Source organism: Glycine max, chromosome 2 (assembly GCF_000004515.6).
Source record: "Glycine max cultivar Williams 82 chromosome 2, Glycine_max_v4.0, whole genome shotgun sequence".
Taxonomy (NCBI): Eukaryota; Viridiplantae; Streptophyta; class Magnoliopsida; order Fabales; family Fabaceae; genus Glycine; species Glycine max.
In genome coordinates, this window is record NC_016089.4 from 12,023,286 (window position 1) to 12,041,652 (window position 18,367).

General features: G+C 28.6%; 1 protein-coding gene across 2 annotated transcripts; it reads right to left on the reverse strand.

Annotated features, from left to right (window-relative positions):
• Positions 1-627: 627 nt before the first annotated feature.
• LOC100816055 (transcription factor BIM2-like) lies at positions 628-5,986 on the reverse strand. 2 transcript variants are annotated; one of them, XM_006574400.4, is made up of 7 exons: positions 5,513-5,986; positions 5,079-5,163; positions 4,458-4,527; positions 4,266-4,361; positions 3,221-3,636; positions 2,094-2,223; positions 628-996 (listed from the first exon to the last, which is right to left on the reverse strand). In XM_006574400.4, the coding sequence occupies exons 1-7, from the start codon at positions 5,613-5,615 to the stop codon at positions 889-891; spliced, it is 1,008 nt and encodes a 335-aa protein (XP_006574463.1). In that variant the 5' UTR covers positions 5,616-5,986; the 3' UTR covers positions 628-888.
• Positions 5,987-18,367: the final 12,381 nt, after the last annotated feature.

Below are 18,367 nucleotides of genomic sequence, written 5' to 3' on the forward strand. Positions count from 1 at the left end.
CACAGGGTGATTTTGACTTGTTGCCTTAAAAAACTATAGATTTTTTTGGTAAATTCTAAGTTGCACAAGTTAGTAAATTCTACAGACAACATCCTAGCTCCACTTAATCACATAAATAAGATCATTTATCATATTACTTTCGAAATCTGAGAGAAAAAATTATGTAACCAAAAAAAATATTACTTTCGAAATCTCCAACTGTTTTATACAGCCTCTGCCTATTACACCTTATCAAAAGAACTTAGACCCACAGGAACAATATTTTCTACAATTTAATACTCTTCATTGGAACACTCGAGGTAAATATGTAGGACATCTTCCATACCTTACTAGACCCAGCTATCTAGTGCAGGATACTCATGGAAGGATCTATTGTTCTATGGAATGACTTCAACTCAGTTCATCCACTATGTTAGAAGATTTCGATGATGTCACATTTACTAGTTCGAATGGCAAATCAATCCCATAAATTCAAGGGAAGAAAAGCAAAACACCCCAAAGAAAAATAGTTTGTTTTTGCATAAGCTAGAAAGATTAAATTCCAAAACCTGCTTCTAAAAACATATCACAAAAACGTATTTTTCCCAAACACACCTCAAAATAACTAAGTATACATATATCATAAAATTGCCATCCAAAAGCTCAATAATACTGAATAATTATAATTATAATATGTATTATACAAGCGAAATAGATGACATGCTCCCTACAGTAGAAGCCTCAATATCTCCACAAATTATCGTGTTCAAGGTTTAAATAGTTTTAAAATAACCATTAAAAGTCAAACAAATGGGGAAGGATGTACAGTAACCACAAGTTATATGCTGCACCAAGAATAAGTGAGAAATCTGGATGCAAGTGGATTCTCATGAAAATGCCACATATATATCACTTATATGTTTTCATTCTTTTTTGTGCTTGATCAGAGTCTTCTCCACTGCCTGCATCTCTAAAATGTGCAATTGTTTGATTGTTTGAAGAAGGGTTGTCATGATGCTGCATAACACAAATAAAAGAGGATCAGCATACACACTAAGTACTTGAAATTTGGCATATTCACTTAAACTTTCATCAAATAAATCATTCAGAAGCATATCATCAAAGAACCCACCTATTTTTAATTTCAAATATTAAAACTCTAACATTAATGCTCCTCTGTTACATCCTGAGCACAGCAAAATGGGAAGGTAATTGATAGGGTTCAACCAGAAATTAGAAAACAAGAATCGAATGAAAAGACACTGTTTATTGAGACCTTCCTTCTGGATCAATGCGATTCAGAAGTATGAACAATACAATGGGGTAGTTCAATAGTCCCCAAACACTCTCCCAAAACTGACTTACAACAATGATACCTCTCTATTCTCTCACCCACCAACTTATTACAGCGGTACAGTTAGTTACAAATGTCATCTCATTTGTTAGTTACATTTCACTCTATAATTTCCCCCCAATTCTCCTCACATAGACCTTTTTAACTAAAGGTCTCCTATCAGCAATCTTGATAGAATAATGACTCTCTTCATAGCTGAGTTTATATTTGAGTTATAACTATAGTACATAGGATTATAATGGTAGTCTAAGATTAAACATGACAATGACCATGGAAGATCAAATATAGAAGCAAGTTTGACCACTACCTTGAGCCACAAATAAGATTCAGATTACTTTTGTCTAAAGAAATAGTATAACAAATTCTTTTTCCAATACGTGATCGTCAAACTTATAAGGTCTTAAAATTAATTCTAATTACAAATTAATGATATCAAAATCATAATTCAATTACACTAATGGTTGAAAATCTAGGTAATAAAAATCAGACATCAATAATATTTGTCAAATCAATCCCATAAATTCATCTAAAATGTCTGGGACGAAGTATGATATTCTGTTTATAACATTTCTATATAGGTAGCGTATCAAAATCTTCTTAGGGTGTGTTTGGAAACCTGTTCCAGCAGTGTTGAACGGAAAAATCTCACATTCCAATGCAAAAAAGTAGGAGGGAGGATGATGGATTGGCATTACATTGGATAGAACGGGAATGCAAACAAGCACTTAGACATATTGCAATAAAAAGTCACTATATATACCTTGAGAGAAGAGGTCCCACAATTCAGTCCTTTGTTTGCCCGTTTCCCAAGATTAATCTGAACTGATATACTAGCCTGAGACAGATCTAAACCAGCACTTTGTAGCGCTTGAGTTAGATTATTCAACAACCTGTTCATCAAATGGTTTAATACTTGTTATTAAAGATGAAGACTTCAAAAAAAGAAAAAGAAAAAAGCTAGAACAATATTCTAATTGATATTTAGCATAGAGATATCCATCCAAAACCATTTGAAGAAGCGTCTAGAGGGTCCCAAATGGTACTGCTGGGTGTCAATAGGAGTAATAACATTCTGAAACCAGCTTACACTCATTTACTCAAGACCATTAGAAACCTTTAAAACAAAACAAGCAACATCACGGCAACAATGACCATCAATTTAGGCAAATGCCAACTTATTTGAATTCTTATAAATTGAATAACAGATTGTTTCAGAATGTCAACCATATTTCACACTTTTAAGACAGTAAATAAAGGAGTAATGTGATCCCCAGCTGTCCAACATTTTGTTGATGCATGCCATGAATTAGTGATCCATAATCTACACAATACACTGACCAAGAACCTAATTCAACACCCATCAGGTAGCATAAGAATTGGGGGAACAAATGCTATTTAGCTAATTCCTAAGGAGCTAATAGTGGTCTTGAAATGTTACCTTTTTCCCTTTTCTATTTTTTTTTCAAAAAAAAAAGTAAATACCCATCAATTTGGTAATCTCTCACTCCCCTCAACAACAAGGAAGAAAGCACCAACTTGAGTTCTCTTCTCCATATGAACGTATACAAGAGAATGAAGGAAATGTAAGTTATGTAACAAACAGGGAACATAAATCAACATACATGTTGCCTTACAATTGTCAAACATCACAACATTATTGAAATCTTTGTGAAAATCTAATATTAGATTTTTTAAAACGGACAAATTTAAAAGAAAAAACAGGCATCATTAGATTTATAAAACCATAACAAGAAGAAAGTTCTTTAAAAAACTAAATAAATAAATAAAAAGAGTGTATCAATTATCAAACATCCATATCAAACAAAGCCATACAATCTTTCAGAAATAAAAAATAACAACAACAATAAACTTTAAGCAATTACCCACCCTTGGGAGTATGCACTTGAGATGCTAATTGTCCCTCCTTCAACCGAGAGTTCATCCTGTTGATTCTGTGGTTCACTAGTTGTTGGGCATTCAGTTGATTGTGCATTAGAAACAGTTCCCTGAAGAGGATGTGCAAGTACGCCATCACTTCTGACAGGAACAGACATGTTTGCATGCATAGCAAGGGGAAGAGGTATTCCCTTGCTTACTAAATCAGGTTGCCTCTCAGCCGTTTTGTTGACAATATCCCTGCTCTGATCAGGATCTATTGTATTCTGGGAGCCATTAAGCATAGTTGGAGAGATACTAACATTGCTTTCATCAAACTTTCCAGGAAAAGGTGATACTGGACCCAAACCATTCTTTACAGCCGTGGGTTGACCGGCAAAGCTCTGGACACGCCAATGACTATTTCTCTGTATTATTACAGTGAGTAAGCAAGCTAATATGATAAAAAATTTAACCAATGAAATATGTTGATCATCATACAATACATATTACTCTATATTATCAGTTAAGTACTAATGTTGATAAGTTCAACCAAAAGCAACAGAGTTAAACAAATTGGCTGACAACATAGGAACCTTTTTGGGATAAAGAAAAAATCTAGCAACACACTTTCTAATCCATTCTTGTGAACACACTCTACCATTGGTTGAAATTTGTTGGAAATCACAATTTTTTTAATGTCTCACTTCTTGTAATGAGTCCCTCTCTTTATTTTGTAGTTTTTAACTAATATAAAATCTGTGTTAGAGAGTGTGTTGTAGCACTCCTCTATGATAAAACACTATTCTTAGAATTTTGGGTTTGGGCCTATCCAATCACAAATGCCTATCTCTGATAATTTTCATTTCATCCAGGTGCTCACATGTCAACGTATTTACATTTTGCAATAATGGCTTTGCCTAACTTCATGTCAGAATTTTTGTATGCTAAACAAAGCATTTTGATATTGTTTTTGGAAAACCAGTATTATAGAATAAGGGATTTGCATACAGTTAAAGCAAAAGATCCTAAAAACATTATGGTTTTTCTAATTTACCCATGGCATCAACTTCGAGGGTTCTTGACCCCAACCTTGATATGAACCTTCATACTTTTGTACCTTCTCCTGTAAGTACTGAACATACTCTATCACCTGCAAAGAAACATGACAGATTGACAGGTTGTTAGATATATTCTCAATCAATTTAAACAAGAAAAATATAATTATTTCTCACTTTACAAAATGTACCTCTAATAAAAATGATGCCGTGTCCCTCTTTTGATCACTATGAGGTATGAGATCCCTCAATATCTGGAATCTGGAGAAAGGGTTACCAATCATCAAAACTCCAACTGAATGCACTAAAATTTCAAGCTCTCTAAATTAATTAAAAAATATATAGGACCTCATAAATCCATTATAAACTTATCATGTGGCATTTAATACTTCAGACTTCAATATCAAAAGGTTTTTTTTTATCTAAAAAGGATAAAAGATAATAGAAGAGCCTTACAAGAAATTGACTTTCAAGATTTTAACATTCTTTACAACAAATTTTAAGTAATCATTAACATGAATATTGCTTACAACCAATTCTGCAGCAGGAGTTAAAACAAAGATAAAATTGAAGCAATGAAGTGAAAAGATCCACAGCAAGGTAAAACTGCCGACGAATCTATCCACCTTTACACTCACCATCCATTAAATAATTGTACTAAAGAGAACCACCAAATTATTTCAATTTCAAACCATCCAGAACCAATAATAAGCTAGACTTAATTTCTCAGTTTACTTTCAAGAAACTTACACTAGTACACTCAATGCACTACAGCACTAGTCTTATCAATAAGAGTTGCTCATATGCCATACCTCTCATTTATCTTGCTCCTTCTCCGCTGCTCAGTCACAGAATGTTTCGATCTTATCGCACTAGCCTTATCGATGGCTTTTCCATCTGCTATAACAACAAGAACTCTAAATTCATTCAAACATCAACTTTAGATCGCTAATGAATCCAACCCCACATTTCAACGCTTAACAAAAGCCTTCCCCCCATAATCAAATTCACCAAATTCAAGATATCTAAAAAAAAAAGTGGTTTTTTTTATATATAAAAAAGAACGCACACATCAGTAGATTTAAAAAACAATTTATAACATTAAAAAAAAAAAAAAAACCAGGAAGCACTCAGACAACCTCGAACAATACAAAGCAACACCCTATAATTGGATCTAACAATAACGTAGGAATGAAATATAATCACACAAACATGGTTTTTTTTTCAATGAAAATTAAGAAGGTACCTTTATTGGTGTTAGGGGCAGAGGAAGTGCCCTGTTTCTTGGAAGAACCAAACTCTTCTTCCTCGTACTCATCCTCTTCCTGACTCCCTTTCCCCGCTCTCATTGTTCTAAGAAAAGGGTATCACTGAGCACTTCTGAATCACGAAAAAGAAGAGAACTTTGAGGGAAACAGGGATACCCAGATGGGGAATTGAGAAGAGAGAGGAGAAAGGTGAATTGGGTCGGGTGAGATTTTGAGAAGGGTGTTCGCCGGCGGCGGCGTTAGAGGTGGCAGTGGGTGTTTTCCGGCGAGTCACCACCACCGGAGAGAGAAGGAGGAGGAGGAGGGATAGCATGTGGCTGACCCCATGCGTGTCTCGTGAGCCTTCTTCATTTGGCAATAAAACCCCTTCTTTCGTATTCTCACTTCTTTCTTAATCATTTTCGAGTCTTTACCTGAATGTTAATCATTTTGGTCCATGTTAATGTTAGGCATTGAGAAGGCATCACTGTCACCACCATTATTATTATTAGGGGAGTCCATATTTCTCTAAATTTTTTAAATAATAAAAAAATAAAAATTAAATACAATCAATAAAAAAAGTGATAGAATAAAAAATTAATAATATAAAAGTAGTGAGAAGTTAATCGAAGTTAAAAGAAAATTTTAAAATTTAAGAAATAGGATTAATTATTATTATTACTCTAATATTGTTAAGAATAAGAATAAAATGGTTTAAAAATTGTGGAGACAAAAAAAATCACAAAAAGTTATATCTCCTTTGTAGAAAGTTATATCTCCTTCATATATTGATATATAAATTATTATTATTATTATTATTATTATTATTATATGTTTTTTGAAAGAAAAAAATTATATTATTATTCAATCACAAATTAATATAAATAATAATTTATGTTAAATTTTAAAGAATTTAATGTCTATCGATTAGTCTTACTCCATCATTCAATCACAAAATATTATTAAGATAATTATTTTAAAATTTAACAAATTTATCATACATGTTCTGATTGGATAATTGGATAATTTATTTTTTTTACACCAATAGTCCATATCCCTTTTGTCAATTTTGAATTGCTCTCATCTATATTATTATATAGGCTTAATTGCAACTTTGATGAATAGGAATTTTTTGTTTTGATGATTAATATTTTTTAAATGTTTGTAATGCAAAACTTAAAATTTTATTTTTAAATAATATTTGAATAATTTTGAAAATATTAGTTTTAATTATGTGATATTGTTGAAGTTTTGAATTAGTTAGTCTTATTGTGACTTAAATTAAATATTATTTATCAATATTATGAGATTTGCTTATAATTACTATTATTATAATTTAATTTTTATTTACTTGTTATATTTTAAAGTTATTAATCTATAATTGCTTTATCAATAAAATTTATTTATAAAAGATTCTTATATGATCAAAATTTTATATTTTATAATTTAATTGATATAAATATAATTTATCTACAAAAATTATTGATATGCGTTACCCTTTTTTAATATTATTTCATGTTGTTTCTCATATGTTCCTATTTTTATTAAATTAAAGAATACAATATTATTAAAAATAGTAATTATATTATTACTGCATACTCTATAGATTTTTATATCTATAATACATAATGAATAATTAGTATGAAAATTTATCTATTATTTTATTTTAAAATATTGCTATAAAATTAAATAAATATCTATATATTAATTCATATTATCCATAAAATATTTTAATAATTAAAATATAAATTATACTTTTTATAAACATAATAATTTGTTTCTTAATATATATATATATATATATATATATATATATATATATATGCATCCTTAGTTATTAATTAAAATAAATATCATTGTTTATTTTAAATTTAACTACATATTCATAAAATTAGTACTTTCAATTATTATTTTCGATAAAATATACTTTATATTAACCAATTTAAAAATGTTAATAAAGTTGAGAATAATTAGAACAACCATTGGATATTATTATTCTAACATAAAAGAGATAGTTATTATAATTTATGGATATATATATATATATATATATATATATATATATATATAATTATTCTAATATTTCTTATTACTAGCCGTCTTTTAGTTTATGAAAATTTCATTTGTAAATTATACCAAAAACTTTAAACTATCAAAAGTATATTTCTAAATATTTTTTTTAAGAAAATACATAAATTTTGTTTTATAAATCCAATATTTTTTTATACACCCTTTATAAAAAAAAATAGAAAATCGAAAGATTATGTAACATAATGCATTTTGTTGTGCTCGTGATATCTAAGGAAGGAAGGATTGAGACTGATTTTGATGAGCTAGCAAATGGTGGTGGTCCTTCCTTGGTTGAGTGGTGCCCGATATAGGTTAGCTTTAATATGATCCTTCCTTCCCTCATAAATTTTTGGTTTGTATATACATAAATCCCATGGTTTCACTTTCATAGTTTTTAAAACCAAACTGATCTCACACAACCTGTTGCTTGCAGTATATATGATGGTGTCCACATTGTTTGTGCCTCATAGAGATGCTACATGAATTCTACTAAGACGCTGAATCAAAATTAGGAGAAATTATTGTATAACGCAGAACTTTATATGTTTATAATCTTGGTTAATTTTTTCGTTACACGAAACCAATTGGATTTTTTTACTATTTTTTATAAATTGAAAAACTTAACTATATCTTTATGTGAAATTTTGACCATGATTAATTATTAGGTAAATAAGTTTTTTTTAGTAACTTCTAATATTTTTTTCAGTTAGTTTTTAATTTTTTACTAATTGAAAATTTTGATTAATTATTAGGTAAATAATTTTTTTAGTAACTTCTAATATTTTTTAAAAAGCTACTTCAAGTTACACTTTTTAAAACACTTTTAACTTCTAATTGCTAATTTTTTTATATTTTTTATTTTTATTTTCAATACATTTATCCAATTTTCATATTATCTTTTTTTAAATAAATTATAATTTTATTATTTTTTTATCATTTTACATTTTTCAGTTAATTTTACTAAATACTTAAATTTAATAAACTAATTTTTTAATTTCTGATTACCAACTTTCACCTTTCAACTAAATTTTTAATTAATTTTATTTAACATAATAAACAGACTTAAGATTAGGTTCTGGACTATACAATATTTTCTTAAGATTAGATGACAAACAAAAGTAGCAATGCCAATAGGAAAACAACATGAATGAGGTCAATTATGCTCAAGAAAAGAGCGAGGGAGAGATGTCAGAGAATCACTCAGAGAGAGAGATGCAAACCTATCCTAAGATAATAGCACACTGCATAAGGAAACAAATAGTGATGGATGGACTATAATATAATGTGGCTTAAGTTCAGGATTAAAGGGAGCTCAAAATTCAAATAAATTTGGCATTAGAATTGAATTCTGAAGGACATGCAATGGGTGAAAACCGAAGAGTGACATGACAACTCCTTTGAATCATATGATTCATGTGGACCATTGCTACAGGACCCCTGAAAATCTAGCTAAGCAGATGACATAAAAAGTAAATGCAGACATCACCTAATAAGAAAATTAATAAAGTAAATGCAGATTATTTTAAATTAATTAAATATCTCAGGTTTAAGTTATAGATATATAATTATATTATATATTCAAAAGAATAATTTTATTTTCAAAACAATTTTACTTCACTCAAATATGATTACCTTTAATAAAATATATATGTATTCTAGAAAAAAAAATTATAATAGTTGGCTAACCTAATAAGTCTCACGTGAGTATACAGAAGATCAATGATGGGGGCCCAAAAAAGGCTACGAGAGATTTGAAGGTTTCCCTCGTGAAGCACTCAAACAAACAACTGCCAATCATAAAAGACGTTCATTAGGTGCTAGGTTTTAGAGACCACAAAATAATGAACTGAAGTACATTTCAAAAATCCACTTTAATTTCAGCTTGTGGCCAAAGATGAAAAGCGACAAAAATGAATCCGGAGGGTAATGTTGGTTTTGTTGTACAAGGAATTTGCATGGCTAGCAAAGGAAACCACGGAGTTGAGTTTAGAACAGAAACTCAAGTAAACTCAAGCAACAAAGCAATATGAGTTATTTTTTATACTAGAGAGATTTCACTATAATTTGCTAGAATGTTTCATTGAGGTGCATGCTATGAAAAAAAAAAAAGGTTGCCGATATGCTAAGAGCTTAGACCAATATTTCGAACATGTTATCCCCGGATAAGCGATTATGGAATTTGTTGTATTATTTACTTTTCTTTTATTGACAAATATTAATTATTAGTGAAAAAAACTTGAACTCATGACCTTTCAATTTTTCCTTTTTCCTATAAGAACCAAATCAATTAAGCGCAAGAACACTCAAGTGACATCTCTAGATGCATGCTAAATTCGCACCGTAAACCATTTTCTGTTACAATTATATATGGACCCTTACTCTCATGCTATTAGGATTCTACTAGAGTCAAGATATATAAACATCCATTGTTTGCTTGAGGATAAAATTTTATATTTTGAATTTGGCTTTTCAGAATTCAATGGATGTGCAGGAAACAGGACTCTTTGCTTGAACTTGGTAAAGTTGGTTGAAATACTTTAACTGTAGTTGTACTTAAAAAGGGTGTTAGGCAGGCCATCATTCAAGGCCTTGGGACCTGATGGGTTCTAACTAATCACTCCTTTTCAAGTAGTATTGGGATGTGATTGAAAATGATTTTTCGAGACTCGGTTATGGGCAAAAGCATAGTTCGGTGTCATTTTAAAAACTATTTACTAAAAGGGGTTGTTTTGAAACTATTTATCGAGGGGGTCTATTTTTATTTGTATTGCGCCAAATAGGGGTGCAACTCAACCGGAAGCTGACACGTGGCATGAATTTGTTGTGCCAAAAACTTTGCGCAATGAGTTGCTACACATGCAGTGGCGCAATCACTTTTAATCAGCATAGGTGCAGGGTAGGGACGCAGGTGCTGCACAGGATGCACAGGAAGCTAGTTGCATGTGAGGTGTGTTGCGCCAAACCTCATGTAGCAATACTCATTCCTCATTTATAAAGTGGAAATGCATGTCATTTGCTCACTTCTTCACTTACGACAGACACTCTTCAGCAGCTTCCTTCTTCCTTCTTTCCGGTAAGTAATTTTTACTCCCTTTCATCCCAAACTTGCTCTCTCTCTTGTAGTTTGATATGTCTTTCATAATAATTTTAGTTCATATTTTTTATTATTACTAATCACAATTACATATATTAAAATAGGTGATATTATTTTCAATTTTTTTATTGTTAGATATAATACTAACGTTATAAAATTAAAAGTTAAATATAATTTTACCTTGTGACATGCATGATTCCCCATAACACGTTTTTAGTTTTTTTTTTTAATTTTATTTCATTTCTAGAGAGGCTAGGGAAAATTACATTTGTGTCTCTATAGTTTTTATAAAATAAAATACAATAAAAGAGAAAGATAAATAGAAAATGCGAAGAAAAAAAGTGATAAAAAGAGAGTAGTGGACAGTGTTCAATATGGTATGTGAACCACGTGAAATTTGTAGATTTCATGAACAAGTCACTGAGGTAAGAAAAGAGTTCTAGTCTCGGGATTTGATGAAAAAAGTTTTGTATTATTTCAACCTTAGCTTCTAAAGTAACAAACCTAAAGAAATAACATTTGTATGTAGGTAAGAGTTTTATGTCAATAAATTATCCGTTTCAAGATTTATACAACATCAAATGGTCCAAATAGTTAATTAGTTGCTATTTATTTTTAAAATTATTTGGTACAATTGCCCTCATATAAAAAGGGCATGGGATGTCATAATTTCGATTTGTGCAGCAAACAACATATTTTTGTGATTTTGATTCAACAACTTTAAAAGTTTGGTGCACCTTCATAACATACTGTTGGAGTGCATTTTTTACTGCATTTTTGCTTTCAAATTTCATGCCAACAAATAATTCTTGGCCAATATTGAAGGTTGATCCCATATCGAAACCACGAATGTCTTCTTCATCCGGATGACTCCAATTAATGTTACTATAATAAGAAGCAGATTCCCAAAATGCAGTTCCACTTCCACCTGCAAATAAATCTTAATATACGGTTTTTTCTCAAAAGTATTTATGAATTAAATATAAGATTAAAATATTATAAGATTACAATATTATTTAATTAAATATACCTTCTTCATTTGTGTCAGATATATCATCGATATCTTCCTTCTCATCCAACGAGTCCTTAACATATGAATTAGATATCATGTAATCATCATCGTCAGAATCATCATCTAAATTTATTGTAAATCTTTGAACTTTTGATTCATTGCCAGCTATATTATTCCCACATGATAATAGTGAATTTGCCACATTCAACGTAGAAGCACCGGCAACATCTACTTCAACGCACAATTCAATGGCACACATTTCTTGTTGTTGTTGAAAACTTTCAATCAGTGTTTCAACATCTTCATCGTCATAAATTTGCAATGCAATATATTTACCTGCAACTAAAAATCGACAAATCATAGTAGATATACTTTCATTTTTATCTAATTTTACCTTATCACGAATTCTTTTTTTTAACCCATCAAAAGTTACACCACGTTTAATTTGAATAGCCTTCTTAGGGCCTTCAAATCTGATGCCATCGTCACTTTAAAATATTCTTCCATTCAAATAAATCAAAACAATAATCGAAGAACTCATTTTTATAATAAAACCTACAAAATAAATCAATAATGTCATCAATAATTTTCATTAACTATAATAACATAAAAAAAATAATACAAATTAATAAATATATTACCGATTTTCACCCTACAAAAGAAAGATCAACAAAGTTGTAATATAGAGAGAAAGAAAATGGGAGAGATGTGGAATTGTACCAAAGAAAGAAAATTGGAGAGATGCACAAATGTAGCAGAAAGTGTGTATCGTTTATATAGGCATGTATTGCACCGGTAGTAATGACGCAATACGTTGTACTTAGCTAATTTAAGCAAAGGGTCGCTCCAACTGACATGCCACAACACCTTTTTAGCTGGTCACGCGCTGCCCAAAGTAGTCAAGCCTGTCTAAAAGTGGTTGCGTCACTGCATGTGTAGCAACTCATTGCACAAAGTTTTTAGCACAACAAATTTATGCCACTTGTCAGTCCCCAGTTGAGTTGCGCCCCTGCCTTTGAGGCAATACAAATAAAAACAGACCCCCCCCCCCCTCGATAAATAGTTTCAAAATAGCCTCCTTTTGATAAATAGTTTTTAAAAAGACACCAAACTGGTGCGTTTGCCCTCGGTTATGATGCATTCTTTGAAAGATGTTTTTTTATTAATAAATATTAATTATTAATTTATTAATTTTTATTAGAAAAAGAGATTAAATTCATGATTTTTCTTTTCTTTTTTTCTTAATTACTCTAACAATTTTTTAACTCGTTCATGATGCATTCTTTGGAAGATTAATAGCTTGTTTTGATGTCAAACTCATGGAGACCCCCCTTTGTTCTTATTTCCATGTTTGAGCTACCACTCATTAGAAGAACTTTCACCCCATCAATCTTTGCAAATGTTGCTTATAAGAAAATCACGAAAGTCCTTTTCTTAAAGACTTGGCCTATGTTTGGAAACATTTTTTAAAAACAATTTTGTCATCCTCTAAACGTACGTTGAGTCTCAAAGTTAATTAGAAAAGGGATTATTTTTGCTAACTCATGTTTAAGGTGTTCCAAACGGACACCCAAAGGTACGTTTGATTATATAGTTCTCTTTAAAGGAGCTTCATTATGCTCAAGGGTACATAATGTCATAGGATTAAATAGAATTGTACGTAGAAGGGTGTGATTGTGTTCATAATGAATTTTAATTTGTGTCAATTGAAACTTCATATTTTATGTATTTTTGTTCTTTTTTGTAAGTTTTTTTTTCAATTTTTGTTCCCATAAAATTAATTATCTTAAATTCTTTTTTAGTTTTTGATATTTACATGACATGTGATGTCATCTTTTGTTGACGTGATAAATGATGATATTATTTTTTTTTTACAATAAATGATGACAAAGATTTAAATTAAAACCTTTTAAAAATGTTACAAACTAAAACTAAAAAAAAACTTACAAAGATTAAAAGTAAAAAAGTGTTAAAACTAAAATCTCATTTAACTCTTTTCCTAATTTCTTATAATTTGTAAAAATTAAATTAAAAATTACTATTTACAAAATTATATTTAAAGAGTAACTTTGTGATTTGAACACAAATTATATCTTATCATGTCATAATCTTATATGTGCAAATACAAAATAGGATAACATAATAATATTATTTGATGTACCAAATATTGAATTACATTGAAGTTTATTTTCCTCTTATCATTTTTTTCTTATCATGTTTGCATACCTTGACGATCAACAAGTCTTGAGGTTCTTCTTTGGTAATTAAAGGATTAGTAGCCAAGCAATTGGGACTAGTTATATCAGCGTATTCGAACATTGATTCAATTTGTGAGTGTGAGATAAGTGTTGCAAAAATTGTGATCTAGGAGCGAAGGAATAAAAGATCTTGAGCTACGTTTTTTACCTTGATTTGATTTGTTGTGTTATTCTTGAGTCTTTGCATCTTTTCAAAGTTCACGTGTCTTTTGTCAGATTTTTTTTTCTCACTAACAACAAACTCGTGACCATCTTTCCAACACACAATTCGCTTTATTGAACATGACATTTTGCCACTAAAGTTTCAAGTGCAAGAGAGTTTTGATAAAAACAAAGGCAATGACAAAAAGAATCCAAAAAAGTTCAAGACAAAAAAACAAATAAATTATGTGAAAGTCAAAGGGAAAAGTTTCTGTAAAGACTAGTGTCCAAGACTTGGGAAAAAATTCAAAAAAGAATAAGAAAACTGAACTGACCACAAGATAAAATGGAGTCCGAAGGCTGTCTCCACCATTTCAGAGTTGGGCCAAAAAGTTTGGGTTTAATCTGTTACACTTATTCGAGGCAAGGCTATTGCTTCCTGCACCTCCAAATTACATTTCGGAATACACCCCATTTTTAACTTTGGAAATGACCAATTCAGAAGGTAAAAAAAAAACCATTTCAAAAGGATACAGGAAGTAACTTGAAGGTAACAGGAATCAACAGCCTTGATTTAATATCTAGATTTAAAAAAAAAATACTTTTTTGGGTTAGTATAATTGAGATTCCAATATGAATATCAACTAATTTGCGGTTGGACTGGGTTAATTGACAAGGTATAAATGCGGGCCTAATTTTGAGATAATAAGACAACAATAACAAAAATTAAAATACAAAAATATAAAAATAATACAATGAAAATTAATAATAATGCATTTAATTGTTCATGTGCATGGCTTGAACTAATGCTTTGTTTAATAAATTTTTCACTGCCTCATTCGATTATTCTTTTAGAAATAAATAATTAATTGCCGATCTTGAATTTACTTTATCATAATATTTATTTAAGCATTTAGGATTTTATATTAAAAGAATTGATTTAGATGTAACGTCCGGTAATCTTATCTTATGTTTTATACATTGGAACACTTGACTTCTAATCGCATAATAATCTCAAACTTTTTTATCTAATCATTTTTATAATTAATTTATCAATTTACTTTATTAACTTCATTTTTTTTAAGTTGAGATATCTAAGTTGGGACAAATTGGTGATTCAAAATATTTTATTTATTTATCCATTTTCATTTATTATTTATTTATTAGTAGTGAGTTTTACGCAAATGAAAGTGATTCAACGCTTCCTGTGTAATGCATTATTAATCACATGTTTTAATTTCAGACATTTAAATTGTGGCAGTTTAATGATCTTAAGTCCATGTACCTTTTTTTCACCAGAAGTCCATGTACCTTTTAATCAATTTAATTCACAATTAATTTATGAAGAAATACACAACCCTAATTTCTCCACTGTATTTATGAGATTTTTTTCCCCCTAAATATATCTTCTTTCTTACTTTTTTTTCAATTTAGATTACTTTCTAATTTAATTCCCAATACATATTATTTGAGACTTTCTCACTTTTTTTATTTTTTTTAATTTAAAATATTATAAAAAATATATATTATATTATAAATTTTTTTAATTGGTTTTAAAATTACTTATTTATTAAATTAAATTTTATTTTTTTATTTTTTAAAGAAAAAATATACCGATAAAAAAATAAAAAATTGGATAAAATTAGAGTATAATTTTTTAGTTACTTTGTATATACTTTTGTAGTTAAATTTATGTGCGGTTGATATTTATTTTGTTATGTTCATTAATTAAAAAAAATAAGAAAATTAGTTAGTAGTACTAAAATAAACTAAAAAACACAATAAAAAAATAATTGATACATCTATTTTATACAATAGATATAAATTTCAAAGAGTAGTAACTATTATATTGAAAATATCTTTAAAAATATTTATTGAAAATATATTTAAAAATATCTTTAAATAAAAATATATTGAAAATATGTTTAAAAATATTTATTTAGCAGTTATTTTTTGCTCAAGTGATAAGAATTGATATTTTTATTATTTATGACTTATAAATATAAAAAAAAAGATTAAAATATCTAAAAGATACTGATAACTGCTAAATATATGAGCTATTTTTTATAATGAAAATATATTTAAAGATATTTAATTAACAATTATATTGAAAGAGTCGTCTTGTCTCAACTCGCATCCTTACTAAGATGGACTAACATATCTCTATCTTAAGTTTTTTTCCTTAACCAAGTATAGTTGTTTAAGTATTTTATTGATAATGCAATATAATGTTCTTATGTAAATAAGTTGTTAAACAAAAAGTCTTCTCATTTTTAATTAAATCTAATGACATAAACAAACTAATTATATTTTGTAATATAATTATATTAAAAATAATTATATTACAAAATTTAGATTTTAAATAAAAATATTCACCTAAAAAATATGTTAAGTAAATTAAATAATAAAACAAAAATAATTATATTTAATAATATCATTTTCTTTAAAAAAATTAAAAAAACAAAATTATAAAATTTAATTTAATAAATAAGTAATTTTAAAACCAATTAAAAAAATTATATAATATAATATTTATATTTTATAATATTTTAAATTAAGAAAGAAAATAAAAAAGAGAGAGAAAATCTCAAATAGTGTATATTGAGAATTAAATTGCAAAGTATTGTAGATTGAAAAAAGTAGAAAAAAGAAGGTGTATTTACTGGAAAAAAACCTACTTATTGTCATGTAAAACAAAATTAAAAAATATTTATGTTTGTTTTATTTAGTTTCTTATTTTATTTAGGATTGAATAAATATTGAAAATTCATTAATATTTTACACATTTAACTAAAGGTAACTATTTTTTAATAAATATATTACAAGTGGAGTGAAATTTAATTTCAACCTTTCCATATGCACAGTTAAACTCCCACAATATCTTACTAAAAAAAGAATTAAATATATTTTCCATGGAGTATATCTGTTTTGAAGATTGTTATCTAATTTTTTTATTTATTTTGTTAGGTGATAGTTTCATACTTTTATTTTTGATAAGTTAATTTTTTTTTTAGTTAAGTGATAATCTAACAACATCAAAATATTATAATATTATATCATGTCACATCATTACCTCATTTAATGATTCTTTTATAAATAAATAATTAATTGTCAATCTTAAATTTATTTTATTATATTATTTATTTATGCATTTACGAGTTTATATAAAAATAGTTGATTTAGATGTGAGGTCTTGTTAATCTTATGTTTTAATGTTTTATACATTGGAACACTTGACTTGTTTGTAATCGCATAATAATCTCAAACTTTAGTATCCAATAATTTTTTATAATTAATTTATCAATTTATTTTATACAAACAGGAGAGAGATGTGTGACCCCTTATTAACTTAATTTTATAAGTTGAGATATCTAAAGCTATTGACGAATGTAGGACGCAAATGAGGCTTCTCAGGAATTCTAGGGATGCAGCCTCAGTTGAACAGTTTAAACACTGCCAAGAAAAGTTAGGGACACTTCTTCTTCAAGAGGAGTGTTTCTGGTTAAGGGATGGGGATTTCAACACTCGCTATTTCTACGCGGTACCTGGTGGGGGATCTTCTCTCTCCTAAGGATAATTGTTTTTCCTATCTTATTTTGTGAGTAATTATTTTATTTTTTCTTTAGAATTTTTTATGCATAATTATTCTTTTTGTCAATAAATTATATAAATTGATTTTAGAAACCTAAAAAGATAATTTTTAATGTTTTTATATAAATTTAAATGCTAAAAGAGCAAATTTTAATTATCAAAGAATGAAGAGTGACTGACATGATATCGTCATAGCTAAATATGCTTTCATCATAGCAAAATAAGACTCTTGATGAGTTGAAGCGGACAGGAATTTGTCTCATGCACTTTGTTACAACAAATCTATAAAATTGAAGATGTTGGAGTTAAGAGAAACTCGCAATAGCGAGTCATCCGTTTGCCCAAGAGGACAAGGCTCAAAAGCATGAAAAATAAGTACATAAGTATTTAATCTATAAGTGTAATTTGGCTGTAGCAAAATCCTCTTATGCACACAAAAAATGTAATCTCAACTCTATTATCTAAATAAGCTTTTTAAAAAATTTGAATTTAACATTTTTACTGAATGAGTTAGGTCAGGGTAGGTCTTAAATAGACCAGTCAAAGGCTCCCTGACACCCCGACCTACTTCCACCTTTATCTCCAGCCCAAATTTTTGCTTGCCGTGCATAACTCACTGAATCAAGAGAATTTTGCATATAGAGAAAATCAAACACAAATTTTCTTACTAAATAATTTTTAATCCAAA